General features: G+C 33.1%; 1 protein-coding gene across 3 annotated transcripts in view; it reads right to left on the bottom strand.

The window, feature by feature from the left end:
* Positions 1-697: 697 nt before the first annotated feature.
* FGFR1OP2 (FGFR1 oncogene partner 2) overlaps positions 698-12,544 on the bottom strand; it is a 25,803-nt gene continuing 13,956 nt past the window's right edge. For 2 of the 3 annotated variants that reach the window (XM_019668033.1, XM_019668034.1), the window contains exons 2-7: positions 11,001-11,149; positions 10,050-10,167; positions 8,658-8,800; positions 6,210-6,323; positions 3,449-3,562; positions 698-2,011 (exon numbers count right to left, since the gene is read on the bottom strand). In XM_019668033.1, the coding sequence (XP_019523578.1) occupies positions 1,874-2,011; positions 3,449-3,562; positions 6,210-6,323; positions 8,658-8,800; positions 10,050-10,167; positions 11,001-11,135 (762 nt within the window). In that variant the 5' untranslated portion in view covers positions 11,136-11,149 and the 3' untranslated portion in view covers positions 698-1,873. The remainder of the gene's footprint in view (positions 2,012-3,448; positions 3,563-6,209; positions 6,324-8,657; positions 8,801-10,049; positions 10,168-11,000; positions 11,150-12,544) is intronic. The other variant, XM_019668035.1, reaches the window with a different exon arrangement.

A 12,544-nucleotide genomic window follows, 5' to 3' on the forward strand; every position in this document is an offset into this window, starting at 1 on the left:
AAATAAAAACTGCCATTTATTTATAAACTATTAAGAGGGCCAGCTGAGTGGCTCAATTGGTTAAGAGCTGGCTCAAGAGTGCAAGCTTTGAGTAACAGGATCACCAGTCTGATTCCCAGCCCGAGCTGAGTTGTCACTGAGCTGCCAACAGGTGGCAGGATGACTCAGCTAAAAAAAAAAAGAAAAGTATTTGTAAACTATTAAGGCCTCCGAATGAGAGGAAAAAAAAAGTAATGTTTGGGCCGGCCGAGTGGCTCAGTTGGTTAAGAGCTCGCTCAAGAGTTTGAGCTCTGAGCAACAGCAGTTCGAGTCCAGCCTGAGCTGAGCAGCCGCTGAGCTGCCAATAGGTAGCAGGATGGCTCAGCTGAGGAAAAAAAAAAAAAAAAAAAAAAAAAAAAAAAAGTAATGTTTGGGTCAATAGCCCTTTTCTATTCAATCAGCCCCATTAATTCCACTTACCCCAAACTTAAGATAGAAAAATTCTGAAAAGTAGTTCTGACTTTTACCAATATATGAAATTATACATAAAAATTGCCACATAAATTATTCAACAAATTATATACTCAAAATTTTCTGTTGTGTTAATTTTAATATGTATTTAATATAAATGAGTATAATATATTTAATTATATGAAACATTCTTCTTTTATCCTTTTGTTCTATAATCACCACAAAATAAGAACAATTTAGATTTCAATTGATGTTAAAGCACATTTGTATTTCTGGTGGCTTTAAAAATTTATATACTGGATATATACTTTATAAAAAAATAAAACAAATACTTCTAACTCCGTAGACATTTTTACCCCCCTTTTGCCAGAAAGGTTATAAGAACAATCTGATAAGCTATGAGGACCAAATGATGCTTAAGAATAGATCCAGAAAAAATATTTTTTTTAAATTTTAATTTACTTTTTCTGTATCTGTTAAGAGTAATTACTTAAAAAAAAAAAGGGGGGGGTTCTATGAGGCAGAGAATTTCCCAATTTACTTTGAAATAACCATACCTGGCTTGCTATATCAAACAGTTCAACTTTGTTAGCTAAATGAGCTACGTAATATCCTTAAAGATGAACCAGAGAAGAGAAAAACCTCATCTTCGTTACTGATTTAGAACCAAAACTTATTCTTTCAAAGGAGTAGTTTAACCTACTAAATATGTCTCATAAGATCTTTCTTAGAAAGTAATATTCCTTCTCTTTCATTCCTGAAATATTTCATATACTTAGAAGTTATAGACAATTGTTAGCAGAGTATTAATTATGGTAAATTAGCTAAAATCAAATTACCTCTTTTGTTTATGGTGCATATAAAACATTTCTACAGCCTTTTAAACTGAATTTTGACAAAAATTTAAATTAATGGGAAGTTAGAGAGGCAATCATTAAAGCTGAAGTCTCACGGTACATTAGCTATTAACTCTGACACCAAACAGGGAGGGTGAAATTTAGTATGATGATCTTACATGCACCAAACAGTGGCAAAATTTATATTTAAAACTGGAATAATTTTGTGAATTCCCAAACTTTTTTTGAGAATATTCATGTTTATCCAAGTATCACCCAGAAAGCCAACAAACAGCATTACTGAAAGATCTTGATATGTTCAGTAGTCACTGTGAAAATCTTCAATTTGTTCACCAATTAACAAAGGCTTAGTTTCTACGTTTCAATTATATTTTGGAATAAAGTCTACAACCATGAACTATGCATTGTTTGTTATCTCTTAAAAATATTATTGCCAGTGCGCTGTACATATTATAGAAAAAAAGGGTAGCTCGAGATTGAGTTTTCTGTTAATTCTTTCACTTTAGTCGGCCAGTCCCAGTCATTGTTTGGAGCCTTGTAAGGAAGCTCACAGACTTAGAAGCTTTTCAGCTCTTCCTCAGACTCAGGTCACTGTTGGTCACTAACGCTGATAAAGATGTACTCTCCGACACATCATCTTTTCTAAGGTTCAAAAATGATTCTCGAGTTATCTGAAGGATCTCTCTCAAGCCTTTGTTTTCTTGCTATAAGAAGGCAAACAAAAACAAAGATGCAGTCACCAAGATGGCTTCAAGAGTACAAACATGAGAAAAGCCAACATGACGAAAAAGAAGGGTCTGTAATTGGCAGAAATGTACTAAATGATATATGCAGCTGAAGTTGACAACCTGAATCCAGAAAACACTTTTTTAAAGAGGCAGGAATCATGTTCAGTGTCTTCCAGCACTGCAAAGCCTTCTCATTTATGCAGCCGGAATTGTAGACGGAACCTCAGAAATTGCCTCCTTTTACAATCACAGTATAGATGAAGAAGATAACATCTAGACTTATGCTTATATAAATTCATAAAGTTTGTGAATAATACTCTGGGACTAAAACTTAGTACTCTTAGTACTTTTATTACTTTCCATGATAGCATGGAATGAATGCAGGACAAGCCATCTGGTTTGCTTCCCTCACTGGAAATGGACAGCAGCAGGGCTGGCTGAGTAGATGGTGACGTTTTTCAAAAAGGAGAGTAAGTGACCAAATCTAGCACTGGTAAACAACTTTGCCTTTTTTTTTTTTTTTAACTATAGTTACTGTAAGAAATTTGCAGATGTTTAAAAATAACTTTCATAATTTATTCTCTAACACTTTGTCTTCGGTCTTACTTTCTAAGTTTCCATGGTATAAAACAGCATCAGCAAACTATAGCCAGCCTGGGTTGAGACCCATTACTGTAAATTAAATTTTACGGGAACATAGGTACGCACAATCTTTGTGTGTGTGTATACAGCTGCTTTTGTATTACAATGGCAGGGCTGAGTAGTGGCAAGAGAGACTGTCTGGCTTGCAAAGCCTAAAAGATTTACTATAGGGCCTTTCACTGAAAAAGTTTGCTTACCTCTGTTATAAAGAATGAGAGAACACTGTATGCTTAGAGAAATAATTTTTGGCCCTCTATAACCAATTTCTCCACCATGATTTCAAAGTGAAGCTTTTAAAGTATAAACGTCTATTCTACTGATTTGGATTATCCAACAATGACTTGTGCTATCACTACCACAAAATAAAGGACAGAGGAGACAAATATTCCTCAGAAAAATACAAGTGTCCAAAAAATATTATCTGCGGATTAAAAAAATTTTCCCTGCATCACTGTGATCTCTAATAGAATGAAGAAATTTTAAACATTGCTAAACTGAAGAAGTATTTCACCTAATGACAGAAGCAACATAGGATCAAATTTTCTCAAATACTGGTTTAAGTTACTACTGATCCTACCTAGACTCTTGCATTAGTATATAAATGGTCTTCCGTTATATATACATATAACTAGTATCCGGTATCCAGATTAAGAAAAAGAACATTACCAGTATCCCAGAAAAGCATATACACATATTTGAAAATGGGATATATTTTCTGTCATGAATCTTTACATGAACAATTTTCGCCTACAATTGCAATTTAAAACTTACTTCAAGTTGACATATTCTTTCCTGTTCCTTGCAACCGTGTTGCTCATCAATTTCAATGGCTTTCCTCATTACTGCTGCCATCTCAGTTATCTGGTCAACATGAGCTTGTAATTCCTGAAAAAAAGAGATGGGAGTTGCAAATGAGTGAAATACTTCATTATTTTTATTTTCGGATCCTTTCCTTTTTATAAAATTTGCATTGCCACTTAATATGAATGTAATATTCTTATGTTGCATTTAACATGACTGTAATATATCAAACAGATATTTACAAGCAAGCTGACTGACCATGAACGAGGTTTGGAAATCAGATTTCAGTTATAACTAAAATTAAGGATAAGCAGCACAATGTAACTAAACCCACTAGCAAGAGCACTCATATTTCATATTGCTCTCACCACAAATAATCAGCAACTTTTTCTTTTTTGCACCTACATATACTATTGATCAAAGTAATGGGAAAGATAAAAATTGTTGACACAGTCCAATCTCTTTCCCCCTGAAATTTATAAATCTTTTCTGTATTACCCATGCCTAAAAATTGATCTCAATCCAATTTAGAACCTTTTCTAGATTATAATCCTCATTGAGAGCAGGACTGTATCTTGTTTATATTTGCCTATTAGTGTTCAGTACATAATAGATAATATTGAGTAAAATAACAGTTCTGCTTTTAAATATTAAAATATTAAATGGCCTTCTTTGCCCAAACTGTTCAAATATAATTTCAGTATAAAATAGACATCCATTTTTTTTTTGCACAGCTAACAAATTTCTTCCAGTCTTATTCTCTTTTTTTTGCACACCTACAATGGACCAGACACTGTTAGGCAATAAGAATGAATCCGTTAAGACATGTTCCCTGATTTCAAGGAGCTTACAGTCAAATGAAAGAGACAAGACAAAAGGTCTAAAATCAACAGAAACTTGAGAATATTTTTTAAATGAATAACTTCTATAGACCATTGTTCACTGGTAATCGAGGGTTGTTATATTAAGGACAAAAATTAAATATAAAAGTTAATAACTCCCCAAATAAAGTTAATTACTTCCCAAAGGCTCTTCAATAGCTATATATTCTCTATTTGTAAAATGGATTTGAACGGAATCCCCAAAAACCTACAAAACTAGTACAACTATGGAAGAAATAAGATGGAGAATAGGAATATCGCAAGAAAACACACATTTAATATCTTCTTATCTAACAAAAATGCAGGTCCTTATATTATTTTAATGGAAAATCTATACAATGCTAGTATGCAGAAAGGCAGAATAAATGATTAATTGACACTGTCCAATATAGTGCTATTTAAATTTAAATTAATTAAAATCAAATACATTTAAAAACATTAACAATTTAGTTCCTCTGTTGCACTAGTGATACTTCCAAGTACCCAATAGCCACATGTGGCTGGTAGCTTCTATATTGAACACAGATAAAAAAAATTTCTATCATTTTATTTTATTTATTATTTTATTTTTTTAGCTGAGTCATCCTGCCACCTGTTGGCAGCTGAGCTGCAGCTCAGCTCGGGCAGGGAATTGAACTGCTGTTGTTCAGAGCTCAAACATTTGAGCGAGCTCTTAACCAACTGGGCCACTCAGCCGGCCCTAAAATTTCTTATCATTTTAGAAAGTTCTATTGAACAGCCGTGGATTCGATTATGGTAGCAAGAGTGATATCAGGACAAACATCTGTCATATTCTGCAACAGTTAAAAAAATGACTAAAGTCCCTCCCAATGTAAAGGACGCATAATATGTAAAAGGAAGTTAAGTACAATAAGTGCAACAACAAATTGAATAAGGGTAATAAGTAAAAATTGTGAATTCCAACAGTTTTCTCAGCTTATCATTTGGTATCCTATGGCACTGACCTAGGTTGAAAGAAGCAAGGAAGCAAATAATTCTTAAATGCCTTTAAAATGGAAGAAAATAAGATACTAGTAATTATTTTAGGACAGAATCTATTCTAATAAAACCATCATGAGAAAAAAAAAAATTCAAATGAAACAGTATTTTTATAGGTCCACTTCATGGGTGGTTCACTTTTTACAATAAAATCTTTGGGGAAGTATCATAGATCTTTTACTGGGCACAAGAGGCCAAGACCTGTGCTTTCAAAACTGTCTTAGAGGCAAGAAGTGTCAGCAACATAATCCTTGAATTGTGCTAAAATGCCTTTCATTTGTAACATTTGTTTAGGTTTATTTCAACTTTGCTCAATAAAGACCTGCCAGAAGTTTAAAAAGAAAGACATTTAAGACACAATAGAGAGAGTACTACTATACTTAATCATAACACCTGAACAAAGGCATTTTAATTTTATTGTAAACTCAAAAGACTACAAACTATTAAAAATCTGAATTAAAATAGTTCATTTAAGAGTTTAATTGAACAAAACTTTTATGAAATCAGATTAAAGTTCCTACCAAGAAAACATCTTTGAGGTGCAGAAAGAGAGTAAGTGTTTAAGGCAGCAACAGATAATAAGAGCAACAGAATGAAAAGCTGGCCTGAATAACTTTTAAAGCCTGTCACTATTTAACATGATATGTGTGGTACAATACACAGAGACTTAATGACATTTAAACTTTCCATGCTGAATATGTTTGCATGGCTATCAAAAGCACAGCATTTAAAAAGGTAATTTCATTTATTTGCTGATTTAATCTGGCAGGAAAATTCAATGTAAAAGAACTTTTTAAATGGACTCCCTCTTCCACCCACACCCCAAAAGTTGACTGTTTGATTTAGTGTACATTCTGATTTGCTTCCAAGTGCCTTCTCTTCAGTCCATGTTGAGGTGCTTCAAGGATGTGTCGAGATGCATCAAGGAAGAATCCTTCGGAGTTGTTACGATGTACCATGTCAATCTGTAGTATAGAGTCATTATAATGTTAATACGGATATTATCCGTAGTTTAAAAACTGAATATGAGTGTTAGTTCATGCGTGTTAGCCAACTGTTTGAAATGTTTGCTTTTTTAAGATTTCCAAAAAGGCATCTGTTCAAAAATAATGTAAAAATGAGTATTTGGATGAAAAGAGTACTTCTCAAACGTTTTGAATGAGAGCAAAATTCTGTATTTCTGGTGTCTCAAAAAGGTATGTTACTCCAAATGCTGTTATGTGTAACTTTGTTACTCCTAAAGGTGTTATAAAATCATTTTTGGTGTTTAGGCATATCAGAGCACTAGTGCTTAAACATGTTTTAGAATCCCATATTTCTGCACCTTTATTGTACAAGTTTCTCTGCTAATCTACTTCTGCTTGTTGACACCCACCTCCCGATAATTAATTCAAGGCTGGGTTTAGATGGATTTCTTCCTTTCCTTGACATCTTCCGAGATTCCTTTATCCTCTAATCTTGCTTCCTTTAGTATAGTAGTAATTATTCATATCTCTGTTTTAGGATTCATCATATCCTACCTTATATTAAATAGTTATGTTTGTATCTGTTATCTCTCATTATACTGTAAGCTAACGTATTCTTTCATTCATCTTATTATTAATAACTAAGCCAGTGCAAGTGTTAATAAATGTTTAATTGAGTCAAAGTCTCTCCTTTTTGGGAAAAATCAAAATCACAAACATTAATATGTATTAGTTAGAATTAATAACAAGTAACGGAATAGTCATATTATGGAGGGTAAGGATCAGCATTTACGATGATGAATTCAATTTACATAACGAAAAAAGATGGTTTACAGCTATCTTAAGAAATGTTTAACTTTGCTAATTAATAAAACAGTTCTGGTGAATGGTAAAATCTAAAGCATTTTAGAAAACGTTTGCTTTTGTCACAGCTACTACCATTGTGGGAATGACAAGCTGCAGTATCTTATTCTAAGCACTTTTGTCAGAGTATTTTTCTCTTTATATCTTAAGTTTATTTCTTAGGTTATCAAACATAAAGACTTTTGGAATTTTTCAAGATTATGTTTATTTTAACCAATAATTTTCAGTTGATTAATTTTGTACCTTAAGAAAAAACTTATACATTTAAATGTTTTTATAATAATCTCATTTAACAACAGATACATTTTATATTCAAAAGATTGCCACTTAAATAGCCAAGGTTTTCTTTCCTTTTGGTTAGGAGATGAAAAGCATAATTAGCTAACATTAAACTTTTATTTATTAATTTATTATTTTACTATTTGACACAAGAGGTATTTATTACTACCTTAATATGTGAAGTTGTCACATAAAGATCTATTTACTGGGTATTTAATTTTAATAGAATTAATAATTAATTTAAAAATACCTACAAGCACCAAGATGGAAGAAATACTTTAAAGAATCTAAAATGTGTTTCAATGATTGAGAAAGATAAAAATGTCTTAATATTTCTTAAGTAATATTAGTTATAACTAATAATAGTTAGCATACCATTATCCAATACAGATCACTATCGAGTAATCAATAACTAGTAATCACAATCTATTCTAATATTTTTATTTCACACCAGCAGTTAAAATTCAGTTTAAATCAAAAGGTGAATGGTAAAGGATTATCCTACTTGTCTTCATAGCAGCTGTTAGCAAACACTGGGACACACACAAAGGGAACAGACACAAGGATGACAACACAGAAGATGAACAGAAGGAAAAACAGTAATTTCTAACCTGTTCAGCTCCGTCTCTAAAAATGATGCTTCTAATATGTGATTTAAAGGGAGAGGAGTCAATTTTTAATACGTTAGGTCTTTTCCTCTCCCTGACCCCATGGTTCTCCCATTATTATCAGGATTATTTATAATCTGGATGAATTAGCCTCATTTTGAAAATAGTTTTAAGAAAAACAAATAAATATACCTTTAGCTACTTTCAGATTTTTAAAAAAGTTTTCAGCATTTCAATTTTTGGTTTTGCAACACATGCGAATACACAGATCTATTAGAAGAAATATTTCTTAAAAATCACATAACCTTATAAAAATAATTTTGAATTGAATAGACTTACCTTTATTTCCCAAATGAAGTTGATTTTTTATATTAAAGCTACTAGGAACAATGGGAGTTAGAAGAAGAAATCAAAACAAAATGATATATAATAAGAAATGAAAAAGATAAAGAAAAGTAGAAAATGTCAAGAAGATGAAATATTCAATATCATGTTAGATAATACTTTTGATTAAAAAAAAATCTGAACACAAGTTAACCAATTGTCCTTTTCCATTTCAAATTATGTTTATAGAATGGATTACCTTGGAGTGCTGCTCTTTTAACTTCACTATTATTCCTGGGTCATCTTTTTTGCTAGCCATTAGCAATCTAAACATTTGCTCGCGATACTTGCTCATTATAAGTTCCAAGGCAGACTGATGTTCTTCCAGGGATGTACGTAATTCTATCAAGAATAAGAGCATATGTTCAAACTTGAGTTAAAAAAGTACAAAAGATTCTCTTCTATATTACGTTTATCAAAAAAGCAACATATAAAGAGGGTATTTTAAAAAGAAGACATGATGGATAGAAATCTAGCCATATAGAAATAAAGGATACCAAATGGAGTCCTTTCTTAGTTTTTTTAAATGACCACTTTAAACTCAGTATTTGAGAATCATTTCAACAAATATTCACTGAACAACAATTAAGTATCAGATGACTCTACATTTTAGGAATACCAAAAGGCCATGGAGCTCAGAGTCTGGTGAAGAAACACATACATAAATAATTATAATACAATGTGGTTAAGTGCAGAGTGGAGCTCTACTCAGATATATATGAGAAGTCTGTGGGGAAAAATTGGTGAAAATTTCACAGAATATATATTGAGATGAACCTGCATTCCCAGAGTTGAAAAATAAAGGAAAGGGCATTCTAAGCAGGGAGGCATGTAAGTGGATGGTGTGTTCAGGAACTAGTTCGGGATGGCAAGAGCCAAGTTTTCATGGGAAGAGAGGTATGGGAAAAAGAAGACAGAATTGACTTTGAAGGCCACTGGATAAGGAAATAAGTGTATAGTAAGTCCTCACTTAACATTACTGATAGGTTCTGCAACTTTAAGCAAAATGACCTATAACCAAATCAGTTTTACCATAGGCTAACTGATATAAACAAGAGTTAAATTCTGATGGCATCTCATCAACATTATAATGAAACAACATTGAACAAACTGATGTTATTTGAGGACTTGCTGTACTATGAAGGTTCTTAGGCAAAAAATATATGATCAGATATATTTTTGAAAAATCAATGTGATGCCTATGTTAAAGGGGGAAAAAAGAATGGAATAAGGGAGACCAATTAGGACAGTTCAGGCAAGAAACTATCAACACCTAAGCTGGGACCAAAGCAGTGAGATTGCAGAGAATGAAATTGAGTTATTTCATAGGTAACAGCAGTGGCACAAACTGGATATTTACGATGAGAATCTAAAATGATTCCAGGCAAGTTAAGACATTCAAATGTAGGACAGGGTAAAGAGCAATAAATATGATTTAGACATATGGACTAGGAATGAGGTTAATGTCAAACAGTAAATTTAGTTGACGGTTTTATCATTTTTGAAAATATTAATTGATCCCAAGTTGAGAGTACAGTTGCAGACTGAAGTTCTTCTTTGATATGCTATACGTAGTGATAATATATCCTGCCTTTGTTCTCTTGCTGCAGTTCTCTGATCTGTCTGTTTTCTTGCTGGATTCCCATAACTAATGTGGACCGTGGCCGATGTCTTGCAACTTCATTAAGTTCTTGAATTTCTTCCTGATACTAGTGAAAATATTAAAAAAGAATACGTGAGAAGAAAACATTTGAAAATATCTACCTAGACATCTATCTGATACGGGGTTAGTATCCAGAATATATAAAGAACTCTGACAAAACAACTCAATAATAATAAGCGATTAAAAGATAAGCAAATAAGATAAGTTCTGGGGATCTAATGTACAGCATGGTGACTACAGTTCACAATACTGTGTTGCATACTTTAAAGTTGCTAAGAGAGTAGTTCTTAAATGTTTTCACCACACAAACGCAAAAGAAAATTACATGAGGTGAGGGAGGTGTTCACTAACCATGCTGTGGTAATCACTTCACAACATACACAGAGGGGGCCAAAAAAATGTACACACATTTTAAGAAAGGAAAAAACTATTAAAATTGTAATACTCAATATATACTGATAATAAAAGATGAATACAAGCTACATTTGACTTCTGCAATTACAAGAGGTGCTCAGAATGGTTACCATCAGCGTCCAGACACTTCTGATTACGGCGAGCTACTGCTTGAGCAACGTCGACCAAAGTGTCCACTAGTGTACATTTTATTTGGCACCCCCAGTATATACCTATATGTATACACACACACACACACACACACACACACACACACACACACACACACACACACACACACAACCACCTGAACATGACAAAATGATATTCTAAAGTAAAATTGAAATACACAAATTAGTTACTTAAATTTAGAGAACTTTAAAAACATAACTACTAATCAAGCAGAATTTTATGATTCATCAATACATAAATGTCAATGACTGCTTTTTAAAACAATGGAATCAACAAGAAAGAAAAATATCAAACCTGCTTCATGGCCTCTACTCGCTTGTTGAGAGCGGTGGTTTGTTCAATCAGAGATTCTGCTGCATCGTCATGATCTCTCAGCCGTTCAACAAGCGCTTTTGCATCAGCGAGCGCCTTCTCAATTGTGCAACTCATTTCTAAAGGAATACCTACAATTAAAATTAAAATCAAGGCTCAAAACAAAGCCAGCAGGTCATCTTATTTTAGTTTCGTGTTAACGCAGATATGCTTCTGAAGCTACATTTGTTATAGTATTGTTCATTGGGAAGAAAAAACATCTAAGAACACCTGTGGTTTTTGCTTCTGTTAAAATGGCACAGGCTTGAAAGTGAATTTATAATATTGGAAAAAATTAGAACACATATATAAACAATTTGCAGACATATTAGAATGTATTTAAAATACCCTCAATTTATGGTGGGGAAAAAAGTATACATCAAATGAATACATTTCATATTGTATGGAAATTGTGCTCTTCATGAGGGTAATCCGGATCTTGTCATCTGTGAAAAAGGCCACTTTGTCTGTATTCTATAGTCAGCAAATGTCAGTCATTGACTATAGATCCTTAGTCTCTGCTTGGTCAGGTGATTTAAGACAAAGTTCACAAACACACTCTATTGACTAGCCCAAGTGACCTCTATGTCATGCTATGTCAAAGTATCAACCCTCTCCTGGAGGAACTTCTGCTTCTTATATAAAGCTGCATTATAATCCTAACTCTTGCACTTTCCTTAGTAAATAAATGGTTAAAGAAAAAAAAAAGTTTTGACTTTGAACAACATTGGCTATTACAGGAAAATGTTTTTTAAAATTCCCATGCCACACCCACCTCCTCTTTGGCAACCATCAGCTTGTTCTCTACATCTATGGGTCTGTTTTTTTTTTTTTAGGTTCCATATGTAAGCAAAATCATACAGTATTTGTCTTTCTGCCTGACTTATTTTACTTTGCGTAGTTCCCTCTTAGCATAATCCATGTTGTTGCAAATGGCAAGATTTCATTTTTATTGCTGAATATTCCATAGTGTTCATGTGTGTGTGTGTATTTACACACAAACACACACAAAATGTTGCAATGAACATATGGGTGCATGTATCTTTTTGAATTACTGTTTTTGTTTTCTTTGGATAAATACCCAGAAGTGGAACTGCTGGATAATATGGCAGCTCTATTTTTAATTTTTGAGGAACCTCCACTGTTTTCCATAGTGGCTGCCCCCATTTACAATCCCAACAACAGTGTATGAGTGTTCCCTTTTCTCCACATCCTCCCAGCACTTATTTATTGACTTATTGATGATAGCCATTCTGACAGGTGTGAGGTGATATCTCGTGGTTTTAAATTGCATTTCCCTGATGATTAGTGATGTTGAGCATCTTTTCATATGTTTGTAGGCCATCTGTATGTCCTCTTTGGAGAAATATCTATTCAGGTCCTCTGCCCAGTTTTTTTTTTTTTTAAAGATTTTTATTGGGGAATTGGGGGGATGGGAACAGCTCTGGGGAATTGGGGGAAGGGGAACAGACAAGTTGCTGTCGTTT

Source organism: Hipposideros armiger, unplaced genomic scaffold (genome assembly GCF_001890085.2).
Source record: "Hipposideros armiger isolate ML-2016 unplaced genomic scaffold, ASM189008v1 scaffold_513, whole genome shotgun sequence".
NCBI classification, from domain to species: domain Eukaryota; kingdom Metazoa; phylum Chordata; class Mammalia; order Chiroptera; family Hipposideridae; genus Hipposideros; species Hipposideros armiger.